Here is a 21,697-nt window from a genome sequence, read left to right as displayed (position 1 = left end):
TCTATTTCTTCTTCTTCATTCTACTCCTCCTCCTCTTCCTCCTGCTCCTCCTCCTCATCCTAAATTTCTTCTTCTTCATTCTTCTTATCCTCCTCCTTCTCCTCTCACTTCACCTCCTCATTTCTTCCAATTATCCCTTTCTTCTTTCTTCCCATCTTCCTCTTATTTTTTCCTCCTTTTCTTCTTTATTTTCTTCCTCAGTCATTTCTTCCATTCGTCCCCTCTTTCTTTCCTTTCATCTTTCTTCCATTTTTTCCTCATTTTCCTCTTTATTTTCTTCCTCCCTTAGGTTCACATTTTCATTTTTGTCATTTTTTTTCTCCTAATTCTTTGTTCGTTTGTTTTCCTTTCGTTTATTTTCACTTCTGTCTTTAATCCTTTCCTTCACTCTCTTCTCTGCTTCTCTGACTTTACGAAGAAGGGAAGAGAGAGAGAGAGACGAAGGATTTAAGGGAAACTTCTTCTTCTTCTTCTTCTTCTTCTTCTTCTTCTATTCTCTTGTTTTCTTATTTTTCTCTCCTTTGTTTTCTTTTCTCTCTCTTTCCATCTTTCTTATTATCTTTCCTATTATTTTCTTGCTTTCTCTTCCTTTTCCATCTTTCGTATTTCCCTTTTTTTGCTTTTTCTTCTGTTTTCTTTTGTTTCTCATTCATCTTTCTTATTCCTCATTTTCTTTTCTTCTCTCTTTTCATCTTTGTTCCCTTTTTTTCGATTCTTTGTTGTTTCCTTTTATTTTCGTAAGAGAGAGAGAGAGAGAGAGAGAGAGAGAGAGAGAGAGAGAGAGAGAGAATAAAGGGAGGGGAAACACGCCCTCAGGAAGCACTCAGAAGGGGAATTAATGCTTGAGGAAAGAAAAAAAGAAAAAAAAGAAAGTGCTCGTGTTCTTTGATGATTTCTTGGTAATCTCTCTCTCTCTCTCTCTCTCTCTCTCTCTCTCTCCACTTCATTCCTACTTAATTCTTTTTTTTTTTTTGCTCATCTTTTTCAACTCTTTCCTTTTATCTTTACTTTCATCTTTATTTTCATCTTTATTATTTTTTTCATATTTTCCTCATTTCTTTCATTCTTCCCTTTCTTTCTTTCCCCCATTGTTTCCTCTTTTTCCTGTTTTTTTTTCTTCATCACTTATTTTTTTTCCATTCTTCCCTTTCCTCTTTTCTCTCATTTTTTCATCTTTTCCTCCTTTTCCTCTTTATTGTCCTCCTTACTTGTTTCCTTCTACCTTCTCTCCTTTTCTTCTTCCTCAAAACTTTCATCTATTTTTTCATCCTTTTCCTTTTTCTTTTTTATTTTCTTCATCACTTTTTTTTCCATTCCCTTTCTTTCCTCTTTTTTCTCACTTTCTTTTCCTCTTCCTTTTTTCTTATTATCCTTTTTCTTTCTTTCTTCTTCTTCTTCCCTTTTCTTCTTAAACTTTTTTTTATTTTTTTTTCCTTTTTTTCTTTTTGTTTTTTTTTTCTCATTTTTTTCCATTCCCTTTCTTTCCTCTTTTTTCTCATCTTTTCATCTTTTCCTTGTTTTCCTCTTTATTTTCCTCCTTGTTTCCTTCTTTCTTCTCTCCTTCTCTTTTTCCTCCAAACTTACACCCATTTTTTCCTATTTTTCCTTTTCCTCTGTTTTTCTTCCTTCACTCATTTCATCTAGTCATTCCTTTCTTCTTTCCTTCCATCTTCTTTCCATCTTCTCCTTTTCCTTCTTTTTCTTTCTTTCTCACTCATTTCCTTCTATTTTCTCCTTTTCCCCTTTTCCTCCCTTTTCTGCCTTTCTTTTTTCTTTTCTTTGGTCTTCCACTAACTAGAAATATATTAATCTCTATATCTATCTATCTATTTATGGTATCTATCTATCTATCTGTCTATCTATTTATCTATGTTTTTTTTGTTTTTTTTATTTTACGTGACTTTTATTTTGTTTTGTTTTTCCGTTTCCTTTTTCTTAATTTCTTCCTCCTCCTCCTCCTCCTCCTCCTCCTCTTTCTTCTTTATTTTCTTCATTTCTCTTCCTTCTCATCGCCTTTACCACTTCATTCTCTCTCTCTCTCTCTCTCTCTCTCTCTCTCTCTCTCTCTCTCTCATCCCCAGCACAAACACGCGGATAAATATTGCTTTCCCTGTTTGTCTGTTTGTTTGATGTTTTGTTTGACGAAAATCTACGGTAAAAAACAGTGTGTGTGTGTGTGTGTGTGTGTGTGTGTGTGTGTGTGTGTGTGTGTGTGTGTGAGACACAGGTGAAGACTGATTGTCAGAGAGAGAGAGAGAGAGAGAGAGAGTTACATAAGAAAAAGAGAAAGATGAAACTAGGAATGAAGAGAGAGAGAGAGAGAGAGAGAGAGAGAGAGAGAGAGAGAGAGAGAGAGAGAGAGAGAGAGAGAGAGAGAGAGAGAGAGAGAGACCCGTAATCCCCCAGTAAACACAAGCTGCAGCAACACGATTCAAACAGGTTTCAGACAGGATCAAGCGGGCAGGGTTCGATTCCAATGCGCCGGGAATCCTGCTCCTGGAATGATGCCGTGTCTGATCCTGCTGGTGGTGGTGGTGGTTGTTGTTGTGGTGATGGTGATGGTGGTGGTGGTGGGGGTGATGATGGTGTTATTGGTGGTATTATTAATGATGTTCCTGTTCTGTGTGTGTGTGTGTGTGTGTGTGTGTGTGTAACATAGATAATAGACAGACCAACAGACTTAAATATATTGGTTTAGAGAGAGAGAGAGAGAGAAACAAACAAACAAACTATCTAACAAACAAACAGACAAACAAGCAAACAGGTAAAACAAGCCTCGTGATTAACTTGACTTCCGGTACCTGATGCCAATGATTTTTTTCCTTAATTTTTCCTCCGTTTCGAGATGTGATTCAATATTATTTTTCCTCTTCACTAATTGCTAATGATTCGCTCTTGTTAAAACTCTAGGGAAGAAAATAAAATGCAGTCTGATCTTTTTTTCTCTTTTACTCTCTCTCTCTCTCTCTCTCTCTCTCTCTCTCTCTCTCTCTCTCTCTCATCTGTCAGTTCCATGTGTTTCTTTTTTTTGTTTGTTTGTTTGTTTGTTTTGTTTTCCACTTCCATTATGATTTCCAGTTTCTCAATTTTTATTTTTTTTTTCTTGCTAAGTTTACCCAGAAAGAAAGATAATGTGTGTGTGTGTGTGTGTGTGTGTGTGTGTGTGTGTGTGTGTGTGTGTTTGACTGAGTGGCTGGATGAATGGATAATGGTGTTTTGTGTGTGTGTGTGTGTGTGTGTGTGTGTGTGTACCCTGTTACGTGAGAGAGAGAGAGAGAGAGAGAGTGAGAGAGAGAGAGTTAAGGCTGACCGGCTGCGATAGTTCTGTTTGCCCTAAAATACTACCGTTTTCTCTCTCTCTCTCTCTCTCTCTCTCTCTCTCACTTGCTATACCCCTGCCACAAACTTTGATTATTCTCTTATTTTGCTTCCTGTTCGCCCTTGAGAGAGAGAGAGAGAGAGAGAGAGAGAGAGAGAGAGAGAGAGAGAGAGAGAGAGAGAGAGAGAGAGAGAGAGAGATTATCCTCCATATTTCAGGCTTTCCGGCATAAATAAAACTAGCCTCGTCTCCCCTGAATATCCTCTCGTCGGGGGATGAGAGAAAACGGGATAAAACTGCAGACTGAACGGAGAGAAAAAGAAAAGAAAAGAAAGAAAGGATGAGAAAAGAGGAAAGTTATATTGTACGAAACAGAATGAAAAGTAGAGAGAAGAAAAGAAAGTAAGGGAAAGGAAAAGAGGAGAGTGATATTGTACAAAGCAGAATGAAAAGTAGAAAGAAGAAAAGAGAAAGGAAAGGAAGGGAAAAGAGGAAAGTGATGGTGAACGAAAGAGAAATAGAGAAAAAAACAATAAAGATGGAAGGGAAAAGAGGAAAGTGATGATGAACGAAACAGAGATAAAGAGAAAGAGAAAAAAAAAGAAAGGATGGGATGTGACGCAAGTGATATTGTTTTTTTCATGTTCTTTGTTATATATATATTTTTTTTGTAATCGCTTGTAGTATTTTTTTATTGTATTTGATTTATCTTTTTATTTTCATTTTATTTGTATTTTATTTCTCATATTGTTTTCTACTCGTCTCATGGAGTTATATATTCTCTCTCTCTCTCTCTCTCTCTCTCTCTCTCTCTCTCTCTCTCTCAACCCTTCATTCTTGCTTAATTCTACTCTTTCATCCTTTTAACTTTACTTTCATCCCTATTTTTATCTTTTTTCATCTTATATAACTCTCTCTCTCTCTCTCTCTCTCTCTCTCTCTCTCCTTCATTCTTGCTTAATTCTACTGTTCAATCGTTTTAATTTTACTTTCATCCCTATTTTCATCTTATATAACTATCTCTCTCTCTCTCTCTCTCTCTCTCTCTCTATCTATCTATCTATCTATCTTTCCATCTATCCATCTATCTCAGGTTGTCTCTTTAGTAATTTAACTTGTAATCGTTTATATTATTCCAGCATCAAGATTCACATAATTGCCTTTCCGTGTATAAGATTCTTTATATCAAATTTCCTTTCACTAATATGAGGTTTTTGTTTACAGTAATTGCTTTCTCTAATTTGCTTTTACGGAATTAGTACTCAGAATTGTCGTACGTTGTCCTGGACTATTTTTATTTAATTTTCTCTTTAGTTTCAAATATGTAAGTTTTCGTTTTAATCTTAGTCTTCATCCGTAAGTTCTTTCTACTTATTCCTTTATCTCTTCCTGTTTTGTTTTTTATCTCAGAGTTATTTTATGAGAGATAGTGACCTTTTTTTTTATCTCTGTTCTTTCTATTAGTACTTTTTTCAGTAGTTTTCATAATCTCTTGCTGTCATTATTTTCCCATTTTTCTTCTCAGAATCTCAGAGTTTCTTATTTTTTTTTTCATTGTCTGTCATTTAGTTTCTCTGATTATTTCCTCCTAGATTTAACTTATTTTCTTTCATAATTTTCTCGTAGCCTTTCCAATAATTTCTTTCTCTAATTCCTCTCATCATCTTTTTACAATTGTTTTTTTTTTATTTCACTGATTTCTTTCCATTAATTTCTCTTGAGTATTTTCCTGACAGACCTACTTCATATTTTTTTCATAATCTTTCCAATAGTTTCACTCTGACCATTCTCTTCAGGGTCTTTTTACTGTCGTTTCTTTCTCTAATCGTTTTTATTGTTATTACTCTCTCTCCCTTCGTTCCACTTTTCTCATAGACTTTTCCTAATAAATTTTTCCGTATTTTTCCTCTTATTCATCATGCAATACCTTCTTTCTCTATTCATATTATTTTCTCTCCCTTCGTTCCATTTTTCTCATACTTTTCCTGATTATTTCTTTCCGTATTTTTCCTCTTATTCATCATGCAATACCTTCTTTCTCTATTCATATTATTTTCTCTCCCTTCGTTCCATTTTTCTCATACTTTTCCTAATAATTTACTTCCGTATCTTTCCTCTTATTCATTATGCAATAATTTCTTTCTTTATTCATATTCCTCATACACTTTTTCGAATTGCTTCTTCCCCGAATTCCTCTCATAGCCTTTCATCCATAGTTGCCTCCCTCACCTTTTCAATTGTTTCTTTCATTAATTTATTTCATTGTCTTTCATATAGCTTCTTATGGTAATTTTTCACATTGTTTTCTTCGGCATACACTTTTTCGAATTGCTTCTTCCCCGAATTCCTCTCATAGCCTTTCATCCATAGTTGCCTCCCTCATCTTTTCAATTGTTTCTTTCATTAATTTATTTCATTGTCTTTCATATTGCTTCTTATGGTAATTATTAACATTGTTTTCTTCTTCTCTCGTTGCAGTGTTGCCAGGGCGGGCGCGCGTGGGTCAGCATGGCCGTGAACGTGTTGGTGCCGCTGCTCATTCCCCTCGGCGAGCAGCTCACGAATGGTAAGTGGGAGAGAGAGAGAGAGAGAGAGAGAGAAGGACTGGTGGATGGGTTTAGCAGACGCGGTGTCGAGATGGTGTTTTCCTGTGAGTGTGTGGGATGGATGCTGCATTGAGGGAAAGTAAGGCATTCATAGCGTTATCTTGCCTTATGAGGTGTTATTTTTACGTACTGAAGCCTTATCTTGCTTTTTCGTGCAGTCTTAATATTAATTTGCCTCGTGTAGAAGATGAATTTGATGTTTTGAAACGGGTCCGTCAGTTTTTTTGTACGTTCTGTATTGAAACTTGGGTCGCTTTTACCTAAGACTTTTTCAACTGCTAGGAGAGAAAAGGGAGAGGGGAGAAGGTCCGTCAGATTTTTGTGGTATGTTCTTTATTGAAACTTGGGTCGCTTTCACCCAAGACTTTTTCAACTGCTTGGAGAGAAAGAGGGAGAGATGGAGAGGGTAGGAGGAGGAGGAGAGAGAGAGAGAGAGAGAGAGAGAATCACTTTAATGCAATATTCTAACCAGCCCGGAACACGTTATTCTGCTTCCGCTTTCACCGCTCGCTTTTATTATCTCTCTCTCTCTCTCTCTCTCTCTCTCTCTCTCTCTCAAACTATTTTTTATGTATCACTTATTTCATTATTCCATTTTTTCCCTTTCGTTTTTCTTTTTTTTTCTTGCCAACGTCGATTTTCTTTTCTTTTTGGTGTGTGTGTGTGTGTGTGTGTGTGTGTGTGTGTGTGTGTCAGTTTGTCATTGTTTTTTTTAATCTTTTCCTCGTAATCTTTTTTTTTCTTTTAATGTGGATCGTTTTATTTTTTTTTCTTCTTAATTTCAACTCAACTTTTCTTTTTTTCTCCTCTTTTCTCATAATAGGATTTCGCTGCTTTTCTCTTTTTCCTTTATTTTTAGATCGTTTCGTATTTTATTTATTTTTCTTTGTATTTATTTTATTCTACTTCACTCATGTTTTTTTTCTTTCCTTGTCAGGTATTAAAATATATAACGCTTATTCTACCCCGTCCATTCACGTTCACATTGTTTTTAATTTTCGTAACATTCCACACATGAAAAAAAGTTAATTTGGTTCTTTATACCTGAAAAAAAAGTAAATTCTATCCTTTCCCTGTTTTCCCATTCTCTAACATTAGGGTTCTCTTGCTTTTCTTTATCTTTTCTTGCTATTTATTTTCTTACGTGATATATTTATTTATGTTTATTCTTCTTTATTCTGTTTTTTATTGATTTTTTTTCTTGTATTTCCGTGTCAGGTATTAATTCTTTTAAATTGGGGTTCTGTTGCTTTTCTTCATCTTTTCTTTCTATTTATTTTCTTACGTGATTTATTTATGTTCATTCTACTTTATTCTGTTTTTTTTTTTTCTTGATTTCTTTTTTCTTGTATTTCCGTGTCAGGTTTTAAAAGGCATAACTCGTATTTTATTCTTTCTATTCAGTTTCATATCATCTATAATTTTCGTAACATTGCACGCATGAAAAAAAGTTAATATGATTCTTTATACGTGACAAAAAGCCAATTCGATCATTTCTTCGTGTTCTCTTTCTTTTTTCTTCCTTTTTTTCTCTTTTTCTCGTCTCCTATGTTCAGGTAAACATTTTTATTCTACTTTACTCTTTTTATGTTGTTGATTTGTTGTTGTTTGTATTTCTGTGTCAGGCATTACAAGATCTAATTAGTGTTTTATCTCATTTATTCAGTTTCATATCATCTATAATTTTCGTAACATTGCACGCATGAAATAAAGTTAATCTGATTCTTTATACGTGACAAAATGCAAATTCGATCATTTCTTCGTGTGCCCTTTCTTTTTCCTTTCTTTTATTTTTTTTCTCTCGTCTCATATGTTCAGGTAATTATTTATGTACCTTTTATTATGTGTTTATGTTGATTTGTTGTTCTTTGTATTTCTGTGTCAGGCATTACAAGATTTAACTCGTGTTTTATCTCATATATTCAATTTCATATCATTTATAATTTTCGTAACATTGCACGCATGAAAAAAAAAGTTAATATGATTCTTTATACGTGACAAAAATTACAAGATCTAATTAGTGTTTTATCTCATTTACTCAGTTTCATATCATTTATAATTTTCGTAACATTGCACAGATGAAAAAAAAGTTAATCTAATTCTTTATACGTGACAAAAAGTAAATTGGATCCTTTCTAAGTTTTCCCATTCTCTCATATTAATACTTTTTTGTTCCTTTTTTCTTTTTTTCTATTTATTTCCGTATATTATTCATTTATGTATTTATTTTATTATATTTTATTCTGATATTGTTGATTTGTTTTGGTATTGCCGTATCAGGTATTAATTAAAAATATAACCGCGTGTTGTATCCCATCTATTCAATTTCATATCATTTTTAATTTTCGAAACATTGCACGCATGAAAAAAAAAAAGTTAATCTAATTCTTTACACGTGAATAAGTGTAAATTTGACACCTCTACGCTTTCTATTCTTTGTTTTTTTTCTTCGTTCCTTATTTTCTCGTCTCTTATATTCAGGTAATTATTTATGTCGCTCTTATTTTGTGGTTTTGTTGATTTATTGTCGCTGTTTTTATTTGTGTCAGGTATGAAAACAAGTATAACATATAACACGTATTTTTATGTCATCTGTTCAATATCATATCATATTTAATTTACGAAACATTGCACGCATGAAAAGAAGTTAATTATTTTGTGGTTTTGTTGATTTATTGTCGCTGTTTTCTATTTGTCAGGTATGAAAACAAGTATAACATATAACAAGTATTTTTATGCCGTCTCTTCAGTTTCATATCATATTTTAATTTTCGAAACATTGCACGCATGAAAAAAAAGTTAAATTATTATCTTTAACGTGAAAAAAAGCTAGTTCGATTCATGTTGTTTTTTTAATTTTCAAAACTTTGCACGCATGAAAAAAAAAGGCAATTTATTCTCGATTCATGTTGTTTTTTTAATTTTCAAAACTTTGCACGCATGAAAAAAAAAGGCAATTTATTTTCTCTAGCATGAAAAAAAAGCCAGTTCGATTCATAGTTTTTTTAATTTTCAAAACTTTGCACGCATGAAAAAAACAGTTGATTTATTCTTGCTAACGTGAAAAAGCCAGTTCGATTCATATTCCTCTTTAATTTTCGAAACAGTGCACGCATGAAAAAAACAGTTGATTTATTCTTGCTAACGAGAAAAAAGCCAGTTCGATTCATATTCCTCTTTAATTTTCGAAACATTGCACGCATGAAAAAAACCCAATTAATCTGATGTTTTATACGTGACAAAAAAGGCCAATTCGATCCTTTCTACGCGCTCACTCATTTTTCCATCGGCGAGGTGTGTGTCATTACCTGTATTACCCGCCGGCAGGTTAATTAACAGTGATTGAATGTCGTAACTTTTTTTTTGTCCCACGTGAGGCGTAGCGATGGGGGGGAGGGAGAGGGGGGGGACGGGGGGGCAGGGGTCAAAGGTCAGGGTGTTATTACCGTCCACGTTATTATATCACACAACAAAGGGAGTCGCGTGAAGTCCCAAACAAACACACAAATAAATAAACAGGTGAAAGTGTTGGTCAGTGTGTGTGTGTGTGTGTGTGTGTGTGTCAGGGTTGGAATTTTTTTTTTTTTTAACCCAATCCATTTTATTTATTTATTTATTTTTGGTTTTAGGGGCTTCTTTGGGGGGTTATTTTTTGTTTATTCCTCGTATTTATATGTAAATCAATTTTAAAAATCAATTAAAAAGTCGCCAAGGGTAAAACAAAAGGTTTGAAGTGTTATCTAAAGGATATACACTTGTTTAGGTCCTATTGATACAGGTTGTTAACTTGTACTGTACAGGAAACGAACGGGTGAGGCTTGACTACCGGTCACTCAGCACTCCTCAGTTCCTTCTCTCCTTGTCGTGAGTGAGAGGATCACACTGTTTAATTGTTGTGCTTAGCGGGGCACCCTGGTGAGGTTAGTAATTACCCAAATATATATTTAGTATAAATTATAGTTAAGGGTTAGAGAGAAGAAAAGTAGTGTTGTTTCCTGTGTGTGTGTGTGTGTGTGTGTGTGTGTGTGTGTGTGTGTGTGTGTGTGTGTGTGAGATTCTACAGTATTAGTTTATTAGACTCGTGAAGTGCCCAAACAAACACTAACTTAACAAACAAACACACAAACAGGTCAAAGTGTTGGTCAGTGTGTTGCATATCAAAGTGTGTGTGTGTTTGTGTTTGTGTGTGTGTGTTGCCAGCTGTCATGTCACCTGTGTGTGTGTCCAGGTGTTGATTTGTTATTAATTAGTGATCAGCCCGTCAGGTGGCCTTGCAGGTAAACAGACAGCTACAGAGGCAGGTAGGTTGGAAGGTAGTTAAATATTTCAATAACTTTCATTCATTTAGTCAGCCAGTCAGCCAGTCTTTCATTCATTCAGTCAGTCAGTTAGTCATTCGTTCAGTCAGTCAGTCATTCAGTCCATCAATCAGTCATTCATTCAGTCAGTTAGTCATTCGTTCATTCAGTCAGTCAGTCAGTCAATTATTCAGTCAGTCAGTTACATATAAGATTTTGTATTTTTCTTTATCTTTTCTTCTCTCAGTCACTCAGTCAGTTGGTCAGTAGGTATAGACAAACAGCTGGGAAATGAGGTGGTTAAGTAATTCAGTAAGTCAGTCAGTCAGTCATTTAGTCAGTCAGTAGAGGGAATAAGTAGGAAGGGAGGTAGTGAGGTAATTCATTGTCAGTCATTCAGTCAGTCGGTCAGTCAGTCTTTTAGTCAGTGGGTATTAAGGACATAGGCAGGAAGGTGGGTTAGGCAATTCAGTAAGTCAGTCAGTCAGCCATTAGGTAGATAGGCAGGTAGGAGACGATGTAGGTAGGCGGTTCAATAGGTCAGTCAGTCAGTAGGTAAAGGGCAGATAGGCAGATCGATCATTCAGTAAATCAGTCAGTCAGTCAGTCAGTCAGTCAAATAGCGCTTCAGGTACAAACGGCGCAAGGCTTTGATTTTTCACCTGGCCTAATGGAGAAAGAGAGAGAGAGAGAGAGAGAGAGAGAGACCTTTACAAAGTCGAATAGCATAGAATCTCAACGAACTGGACTCCACATTCTTTCCCTCGTCTAACCCTTTCACACCCTTCTGCTCCCTCCCTCTGTCACGGCCTCCCCCCCCACCCCCCTTGCCTCGACCCTTGCCAAAGCCTTTAAATTCTTCTATCCTTCCTCTTTGTATCTTTCTCTGTCTTTCTCTATCTTTCTATCCCCTTCTACGGTTTTTCACACATTCATATCATTTCTTTTTTCTCTATCTCTCTGTCTTTCTCTCCTCTGCTATCTCTATCTCTCTCTATATATCTATCTATCTCTATCTATCTATCTATCTATCTCTATCTTACTATCTTTCTCCATCTTCTGTTACGACTTGCCATCTCTTGCCTAACCTTACCAAACCCTTTTCTCCCTCCTCCTTCTTCATCTATCTTTCTCTATCTTTATCTTTATCCCCTGTTACTGCCCCCCACTCTTGTCTAACTTGCCAAGCTCTTTAGATTACTCCTCTCCTTTCTCTATCTTTCTGTCTTTATCTTTCTATCCTCTTCTATGGCTTTCCTGTCTTGTCTAACCTTGCCTAACTTTTCTTTCTCCTCTCCCTTCCTTTCTCACCCCTTTCACGGCTCTCTATTCCTGACTAACTCTGCCAGACCCTTCTTTTATCGTTCCCCTTCTCATCTCTCCTCTTTCATGGCACCCCAACCCTGTCAAACCTATTCAAACCTTTTCACTTCTACTTCTTCTCCTTCTCTGCCCCCTTCACGGCCCTGCATCCCTATCAAACCTTACCAAGCCCTTGTATTACCCTTCACCTTGCCTTATCGTCCCTTTTACGGCTTTCTACCTCTGCCAAACCTCTCCAAACCATTTCACTTCTATTGCCTCTCTTGCCTTTCACGCCCCTCTACCCTTTTCCTAGCCTTTCCTAACCCTTACATTACCCTTCCCTTGCCTTTTCTCCCCTTCCCCTGCCTCTCTTGCCTTTCACGACCCTCTACCCTTTTCCTAGCCTTGCCAAACCCTTACATTACACTTCCCTTGCCTTTTCTCCCCTTCCCCTGCCTCTCTTGCCTTTCACGACCCTCTACCCTTTTCCTAGCCTTGCCAAACCCTTACATTACACTTCCCTTACCTTTTCTCCCCTTCCCCTGCCTTTCCTCCCTTCCTAACCTTACTTAACCCTTGCACTCTTTCCCTTCCCTTCACTCCCCTTCCTCAGCTTTCTCTAATACCCCTGTCATGCCTCACCAAACCCTGTCGCCTCTTTCCCCTTTCACGGACCTCCTACCCTCCCTAACCCGACATAACCCTTCAATTCCCCTTCCCCTGCTTTCTGTTATCCTCCCGCATCTTTTCGTACCCTGTAATCCCCTTTCGTATCGCCCCCAGCCTTCCATCACTCCTATCCTTGCCGTCTATCTCCTGTCTAGCCCCTGTCGGACTAATCAACACAGCTTTGCGACGATCCATTCTGTAGTCACGTGGTAAGCTTGGAATCCTCTCAGAATAGCATGTAAAGAATTGGAACCCTTGCCTTATCTGATGTTATTTTTATACTTCTACTACTACTATTACTACTACTACTACTACTACTACTACTACTACTGTTACTACTACTACTATTGTTACTACTACTACTATTACTACTACTACTCGCCTCAGTGAAAATTTTAAAAAGGGAGAGTAACAAAAGTGAAAAATGAAAAAAAGGTAGATTGGGCAAAGTGAAAGAAGGGAGACTATCGAGAGGGAGTTCGTCAAAGGGAGATTAAATAAAAAAAAATAAAAAGGGAGAACTGGGAAAAGGAAAAAAATAAGAGAGGGAGATTAAGCAAAGAAAAAAAGAAAAAGGGGTGAATAACGAAAGGGGGAATAATGCAAAAAAGGGAGAGGGAAGCAAAAGGAGCAAAGGGAGAAAAAGAAAAGAAAAAAAGGGAGATTAGCCAAACGGAATAAATAATAATAGTAATAAAAAGACGAAGCGTAAATGAAAAAACACACACACACACACACACACACACACACACACACACACACACACACACACACACACACACACACACAGAGCATCAAAAAATAAAATAAAAATATAGAAAAACCTCAAACACGGAACTCTCAAACGTACAAACAAACAAAAACAGGAAAACAAGCACAAAAAGAAAACGAAAAAAAAACAACAATATTTATAAAAGTAAAACCAAGCACAGCAACCTCCAATTTGTAGTAGTAGTAGTAGTAGTAGTAGTAGTAGTAGTAGTAGTAGTAGTAGTAGTAGTAGTAGTAGTAGATGAGGATACAATCACAGGTAGATAGAAAGAAGGAGAGAGATACAGGGAAGACAGACTCAGTTTTTAATTTACTGATAGTCTCCCCTCTCCTTCCATTTTTATCATCCATCTCTCCCTCTTCCTCTTCCATTCCTCTCTTCCTCTCACGTGTTTCCTTTCCCTCTTCTTCTTTCTCCTCTTTTTCCTCTTCCCTCATTCAGCGCAGTAGTAGTAGAAGCAGTAACAAATTCTTGGTCCGTCTCTTTCACCGGCGCTAAAGCTAAGTCGGTCGGGACAGATTCACGCCGTCAGCTGCCTCGCGGGGGTCGTGTCTGTCTGTAGTCTGCCCGGCGCCGACACGAGACCCGGGCATTATTAAGCGAGCCAGCGTGTTGCGTCGCTCATGTATTTGCGGCACACGGAATACGAAACGAATCAGAAGTGTGTCCGTGTTGCTTCAGTCACAGGAGATAGAGAGAAAAGAAGTGCTGTGTCTCGTGTGTGTGTGTTTGTGTTGCGTCATTTATACGAGGGAAACGGGAAAGAAATAGTGTGTTTTGTGTTGCGTTAGTCATGTTTTTTGCTTCTTACACGATATACAAAAGAGGAATGTGTTTGTGTTGCGTCATTTATACGAGGGAAACGGGAAAGAAATATTGTGTTTTGTGTTGCGTTAGTCATGTTTTTTGCTTCTTACACGATATACAAATGAGAAATGTGTTTGTGTTGCGTCATTTATACGAGGGAAACGAGAAAGAAATATTGTGTTTTGTGTTGCGTTAGTCATGTTTTTTGCTTCTTACACGATATACAAATGAGAAATGCGTTTGTGTTGCGTCATTCATACGAGAAATACAAGAAAAAAGTATTGTGTTTGTGTTGCGTCATTCATACGAGAGATACAGGAAAAAGGTATTGTGTTTGTGTTGCGTCAGTCATGTCTTTGTCGAGCACGCAATAAAAAGAAAAGAAAGTATGTGTTTTGTGTTGTTTTAGCTGTTACTGCCACAGACACGATGAATAGAAAAAATAAGTGTCTAATGTGTGTGTGTGTGTGTGTGTGTGTGTGTGTGTGTGTGTGTGTGTGTGTTACGGTAGTCATTATCTGTTACACACGCGATAAACAAGTGAAATACTGTGTTAATGATCTTTGTGTTGCCTTAGCTGAGTTTCTGCATCACACGAATATTAGAAGAAAAAGAATAATAATAACAATAAATTAGTAATAAATAAGGAAAATATATCAACTAAGAGATAAGAGAAACTGAAAACGAAAACAAAAGAAGAAAACCAAAAAACAAAAAAGAAAGAAATGAGAAAGAAAAGAGATAACTGGAGGAAAAGAACACCCAAAAAAGGGGAAAATATGTGGTTAGAGAAAACTAAAAAAAAATACAGAACTGAAAAGAAAAAGAAAGAAAAAGAAAAGAAATAATTAGAAAAAGAAAGGCTAACAAAGGGGAAAATCTGAGATTAGAGAAAACAAAAAAATACAAGAAAAAAGAAATGAAAAAGAAAAGAGATGACTGGAAATAAAGACCAAAAAAAGAGATGAAAAATATATGACGTGCTGAAAGTGTCATGTCAATTGATGGAGACATGAGTGATTCGTTCGCAGCTGTCCGCATTCATTTAGTAAAAAGTGGTTTGGGACGAATCTGATATCGAAACTGAATCATGGTTAACCATTTTTTTTTTTTTTTTTTTTTGGTCTGCGTGTGTGTGTGTGTGTGTGTGTGTGTGTGTGTGTGTGTGTGAAAAAGGATGACTGAAACAAATATGGAAAAAATGAAAATAATGGAAAGAAAAAAAAAGATGGAAAAGAAGAGATAGAAGAGATAAGATAAAAAGATAAAAAGAGATAAGATTACATAAAAAATAGAAAAAAATAGATGACATAGACAAATATGAAAAAAAAATGAAAAGAATGAAAAGGAAAAATAAAAAATAAAATAGATGGAAAAGAAGAGATAAAAGAGATAAGATAAAAAAGATAAGAGATAAGATTACATAAAAAAATAGAAAAAATAAATGACACAAATATGAAAAAAATGAAAAGAATGAAAATAAAAAATAAAAAATAAAAAAGAACGGAAAAGGAAGAGATAGAAAAGATAAGATGAAAAGATAAGAAAAAAAGATAACCTAAGAAAAGAAAAAAGAAAACAATAGAAGATAACTCCGACAAATATGAAAATAATGAAAATAATTAAAAGCAAAACTAAAAAAAAAAAAACTGAAAAAGAAGAATTAAAAGAAATAAGATAAAAAAAAGATAATAAGAGATAAATATGATAACTTGAAAAAAATAGAAAAATAAGAAAAGAATAACTGAAAGAAGATAAACTACGTGTGTGTGTGTGTGTGTGTGTGTGTGTGTGTGTGTGTGTGTGTGTGTGTGTGTGTGTGTGTGTGTGTGTGTGTTCCAGTGACTCACAAAACGCCAAAAAGTGTCCATATGGTATTTTTACTAAAAGAGAAAGTTGAAAAAGAGGCCAAACAACCGCAGTCCAATTAGAGTCGAGAAGTAAAGAAAGAATTGACAAAGAATAGAGTGGACTGAAAACGGTAAAAAACGTGGAAAGGAAAAAAAAAGAGATGAAAAATAAAGAAAAAAAATGGAAAAAAGGAAGGAAAATGAGTCGTGAAAAGGAAAAGTTGAAAAATATAGAAAAAAATAAATGGAAAAAGGAAAGAAAATGAGAGTTAAGAGATACGTAAAAGGAAAAGTTGAAAAATATAGAAAAAAATAAATGGAAAAAAGAAAGAAAATGAAGAGTTAAGAGAGGCGTGAAAAGGAAAAGTTGAAAAATATAGAAAAAATAAATGGAAAAAAGAAAGAAAATAAGAGTTAAGAGAGTCGTGAAAAGGAAAAGTTGAAAAATATAGAAAAAATAAATGGGAAAAAGGAAGGAAAATGAGAGTTAAGAGAGTCGTGAAAAGGAAAAGTTGAAAAATATTGAAAAAATAAATGGGAAAAAGGAAGGAAAATGAGAGGTAAGAGAGACGTGAAAAGGAAAAGTTGAAAAATATAGAAAAAAATAAATGGAAAAAAGAAAGAAAATGAGAGTTAAGAGAGACGTGAAAGGAAAAGTTGAAAAAAAAATGGGAAAAAAAAGAAAATGAGAGTTAAGAGAGGCGTGGAAAGGAAAAATTGAAAAATATAGAAAAAAATAAATGGGAAACAGGAAGGAAATAAGAAGTAAGAGAGACGTGAAAAGGAAAAGTTGAAAAATGTAGAAAAAAAATGGGAAAAAGAAAGGAAATGAGAGGTAAGAGAGACGTGAAAGGAAAAGTTGAAAAATATAGAAAAAATAAATGGGAAAAGGAAAGGAAATGAGAGGTAAGAGAGACGTGAAAGGAAAAGTTGAAAAATATAGAAAAAAATAAATGGAAAAAAAAATGAGAGTTAAGAGAGGCGTGGAAAGGAAAATGAAACTTGAGGGAAAAGAAAAAAGAAAAAAATGAAAAAGAAAATGAATGAAAAGAAAAAAATGAAACAGAAAATATTGAATTGAAAAAGTGCCCAGAACTTACGCGGTCCAATTTAAGTTTAACGCTTGCTAATAAATAAAAAGTTGCCAATATATATATATATTTTTTTTTTGGTGAATTCACGAAAATTTTTATTAATAGACGTATGATTGCCCCGTCTGTAGGCGAACAGACGAACACACACACACACACACACACACACACACACACACACACACACACACACACACACACACACACACACACACACACACTCTCTCTCTCTCTCTCTCTCTCTCACACACACACACACACACACACACACTCTCTCTCTCTCTCTCTCTCACACACACACACACACACACACACACACAATGATAAAGCATGGGAAGAAAAAGGGAAGAAAAACATTGAGAAAAGAAGTAGGTATTTTTTCTATAGTATTTTTTTTTTATCCTTTTCCAGCTTTTCTTGTTTCTTTTTCTTTTTTTCCACTTTTTGTTTTCTTATGTGTTTTTATTCATTTTCTTTCCAGTTCTCTTTTCTTTTTCAAATTTCCTTCTCTTCTTTTTTCTTTTTTTTTCTTTTCCTTTATTTTTTTGTTCATTCTATTCATTTTTTCATATTATATCAGTTTTCCCTTTTCAGCTTTCATTTTCTTTTACTTAGGTAAGGGAAGAGAAGGGGTAGGGAAGAAGGGGAAGGGAAAAGTTAGAGGGGAGAAGAGGAGAAAAGGGAAGGTGGAGGATGTAGGGAAAGATGGGGAGGAGAAGACGAGGGGAATGAAGAGGTAAGAAGGAAGGAAGGAGGGAAGGAAGGAAGGAAGGAAGGAAGGAAGGAAGGAGGTAAAGAAGTAAGGAAGGAAGAAAGGAAGGAGGGAAAGAACGAAAGAAGGAAGGAGGGAAAGAATTAAGGAAGGATGAGAGGAAAGAAGAAAAAAAGGAAAAAAGAAAGAAAGAAAAGAAGAAAAGAAAGAAAGAATAAAAGAAGGAAGGAAGAATGAAAGAAAGAAAGTAAAAGAACAGAAAGAAAGGAAGGAAGGAGGGAAAGAAGTAAGGAAGAAAGGAAAAAAAAGAAAGAAAAAAAGGAAAAAAAGAAGGAAGGAAGGAAGGAATTAAGGAAGAAAGAAAGAAAGTAATAGAAAAGAAAGAGAAAAAGAAAGAAAGGAAGGAAGTAAGGAAGGAGGATGGATAAGTATAAGAAGGTAGATAACAAGGAAGGGAGGAAGGGGAGTAGGTAAGGAGAGAAGCAAGTTAGGTAAGGTAGGTATAATTAAACGTAGGTAGACACTTAATTAGCAGAAATCCAGGTATTTTCAAGGTAAAATTAGGGGGGTAATTTTTCCACCTGGAGTTAATTAGAATGAGAGTATTAGGATATTGGAAATGATATCCGGCGATGCTTTAGTAAACAAAGACCAACCGAGGGCGAATATATATTACAAACTGGTCCCGGAGATAGATAGATAGATAGATTAGAAGAAAGAAAGAAAGAAAAAGAAAGGAAAAGAGACAAAAGATAGATTGATAGAGAAAGATATTGACATAGATCAGAAGGAAGTAAAAGATAGATAGACAGATAGATAAAGAAAGATATTGACAGATAGATTAGAAGGAAGAAAGAAAGAAAAAGAAAGGAAAAGATAGATAGATAGATAGATAAAGATACTGACAGATGGATTAGAAAAAAAGAAGGAAAGAAAAAGAAAGTAAAAGATAGATAGATAGATAGATAAAGATATTGACAGATAGATTAGAAGAAAGAAAGAAAGAAAAAGAAAGGAAAAGATAGATAGATAGATAGATAAAGATATTGACAGATAGATTAGAAGAAAGAAAGAAAAAGAAAGTAAAAAATAGATAGATAGATAGATAGATAAAGATATTGACAGATAGATTAGAAGAAAGAAAGAAAGAAAAAGAAAGGAAAAGATAAATACATATATAGATAAAGATATTGACAGATGGATTAGAAGAAAGAAGGAAAGAAAAAGAAAGGAAAAGATAGATAGATAGATAGATAAAGATATTGACATAGATTAGAAGAAAGAAGGAAAGAAAAAGAAAGGAAAAGATAGATAGATAAAGATATTGACAGATAGATTAGAAGAAAGAAGGAAAGAAAAAGAAAGGAAAAGACAGATAGATAGATAGATAGATAGATAAAGATATTGACAGATAGATTAGAAGAAAGAAGGAAAGAAAAAGAAAGGAAAAGATAGATAGATAGATAGATAGATAGATAGATAAAGATATTGACAGATAGATTAGAAGAAAGAAGGAAATAAAAAGAAAGGAAAAGATAGATAGATAGATAGATAAAGATATTGACAGATAGATTAGAAGAAAGAAGGAAAGAAAAAGAAAGTAAAAGATAGATAGATAAAGATATTGACAGATAGATTAGAAGAAAGAAGGAAAGAAAAAGAAAGTAAAAGATAGATAGATAAAGATATTGACAGATAGATTAGAAGAAAAAAGGAAAGAAAAAGAAAGTAAAAGATAGACAAAGAAATAGATAGAGAAAGATACTGACAGATGGATTAGAAAAAAGAAAGAAAGAAAAAGGAAGGAAAAGATAGACAAAAAATAGATAGATAAGGAGATAGATAACAAGAAGACATATATGATTCCTAATTTACTGAAAACGAACAAAGACACAGATAGATAGATAGATAGATAGACACACACAGATAGAGAAAGAGAAATACATGTTGATTTATTAATAGATGAAGATATTAAAAGAGAGAGATAGACAGACAGACAGACAGACAGGTATATCAAGAGGAAGTTAAAGTTTCATAGGAGTTTAATTAGCAGCTTCAATACGCCTTTCGTTGAACACATTGAAAAAGTTAACAGAGAAGGAATTATTAAGAGAGAGAGAGAGAGAGAGAGAGAGAGAGAGAGAGAGAGAGAGAGAGAGAGAGAGAGAGAGAGAGAGAGAGAGAGAGAGAGAGAGAGAGAGAGAGAGAGAGAGAGAGAGAGAGAGAGAGAGAGAGAGAGAGTGTTACAGGAATTCCTTTGACAACCATCCCTGCATTAGCCTGAAGTTGAGAGAGAGAGAGAGAGAGAGAGAGAGAGAGAGAGAGAGAGAGAGAGAGAGAGAGAGAGAGAGAGAGAGTTTAATTTCTTTCTCTAAAGTTTCTAGAGTGTGAATCCCCACATAGTCTCTCTCTCTCTCTCTTCTCTCTCTCTCTCTCTCTTCTCTTCTTCTTCCTTCTTCCTTCCTTCCTTCCTTCCTTCCTTCCTTCCCTCCCTCCCTCCCTCCCTCCTTCCTTTCTTCCCTCCCTCCCTCCTTCCTTTCTTCCTTCTTTCCTTTCCTCCCTTTCTATTTTATATCTTCTTTTTCCCTTTCTCCCTTTTCACCTCCTTTATCTTCCTCCTATTTTTCCTCCTTCCTCCCTTCCTCTCTCCCTCCCTCCCTTCCTCCTTATCAATTCCCTTCCCTCCCTCTTTCATTCCCTCTATCTCTCTCTTCCATTTGTTACTGTTCTTACTTTTTGTCTCTCCTCCCTCTCTTTTTTCCTTCCCTTTCCTTATCTTTCTCTCTCTCTCTCTCTTCATTCCTATCTCCCCCTTTCTCTCCATCCTCTTCTTTTCATTATTGCTTTCTTTTCCATTCTCTCTTCTTTCCCCTTCTTTCCTCTCCCATTCTTTCCTCCTTTTTCTTTTTCTTCTTCCATCTTCATCCTTTCATCTTCTCTTCCATTTTCTACTACATATCACCCCTTCGTCCTCCTTTCCTCCCTTTCTTTCTTCCATCTATCTTTATCTACTCTCTTTGCTCTCTCTTTCTCTCCCTTCCTCTTTCCCTCCTCTTCCTCTCTTCTATTTTTTTTCCTTTTCTCTTCTTCCTTTTCTATTTTCCTTATTCTAACTGTTCTCATTCCTTCTCTCTCCCTCCCTTCTTCCCTTCCTATTCCTTCCTCCTTTCCTCCTTTTCTTCCTTCCTTCTTTCTTTATCTACTCTTTTCTCTCTTTCTCTCCCTTCCTCTTTCCCTCCACTTCCTCTCTTCTGATTTTCCGTTTTCTCTTTTTCCTCTCCTTTATTCTTATTCCAGCTGTTCTCATTCCTTCTCTCTCCCTCCTTTCCTTCCCTTCCTATTCCTTCCTTCCTTCCTCTCTCTCTTTCCTTCCCTCCCCTCATCTTTAATCTAGTTTCCTCTCCTTCCTTATTCCTTCCTTTTTTTCCCTCTCTCTTATTCCCCTTTCACAGTTTCCTCCTATTGCATCTTCCTTCCCTTCCTCCTCCTCCTCTTCTCCTCTCTCCTCCTTTCCTTCTCTCTTCTCCTTCAATTTATCTTCATCTCTCCCTTTATCCTTTTTTCCTTCCATAATTGTTTCCTTCTGTCTCCTCCTCCTCCTCCTCCTCCTCCTCCTCCTCCTCTTCCCCCTCCTCCTCCTCCTCCTCCTCCTAACATTCTTTCTTCCTCTCCCTCCTTCTCCCTTTCATCTTCCTTAACCCCTTCTTTTTTTCCTCCATTTTTTAACCTTGCCAATCCTCTCCTTTTCTTCCTCCTCCTCCTCCTCCTCCTCCTCCTCCTCCTCCTCCTCCTTCTTCCTCTCTTCTCTCCTTGGAATTATGTCACAGAGAGAGAGAGAGAGAGAGAGAGAGAGAGAGAGAGAGAGAGAGAGAGAGAGAGAGAGAGAGAGAGAGAGAGAGAGAGAGAGAGAGAGAGAGAGAGAAATACACTAGTCTGCCTTAACTTGATCAACGTTTTCTCTCGCTCCGATTTTGGCAGAGAGAGAGAGAGAGAGAGAGAGAGAGAGAGAGAGAGAGAGAGAGAGAGAGAGAGAGAGAGAGAGAGAGAGAGAGAGAGAGAGAGAGATTCACTTAGTCTTACTCGATCCCTGCCACCACCACCATCCACCTCCTCCTCCTCCTCCTCCTCCTCCTCTACCTCTTAAACGTTTTCTAAAAGGTCATCTTGATGGAAATGTCGACCTTTCTGACATATTACCTCCTCCTCCTCCTCCTCCTCCTCCTCCTCCTCCTCTCATTTCTCCTATTCGTCTTCATGAATCTAAATTC

The 21,697-nt window shown here is 35.9% G+C and overlaps 1 protein-coding gene across 1 annotated transcript in view; it reads left to right on the top strand.

The window, feature by feature from the left end:
• The first annotated feature begins 5,827 nt into the window (after nt 1-5,827).
• The window catches only part of LOC127010217 (putative neural-cadherin 2), a 126,030-nt gene continuing 110,160 nt past the window's right edge, over nt 5,828-21,697 (top strand). The window contains exon 1 of the mRNA XM_050884095.1: nt 5,828-5,885. Coding sequence (XP_050740052.1) covers nt 5,828-5,885 — 58 coding nt within the window. The remainder of the gene's footprint in view (nt 5,886-21,697) is intronic.

The sequence above is a fragment of the Eriocheir sinensis genome, chromosome 42 (assembly GCF_024679095.1).
Source record: "Eriocheir sinensis breed Jianghai 21 chromosome 42, ASM2467909v1, whole genome shotgun sequence".
NCBI lineage: Eukaryota > Metazoa > Arthropoda > Malacostraca > Decapoda > Varunidae > Eriocheir > Eriocheir sinensis.
This window is presented reverse-complemented; position numbering and strand designations above follow the sequence as displayed.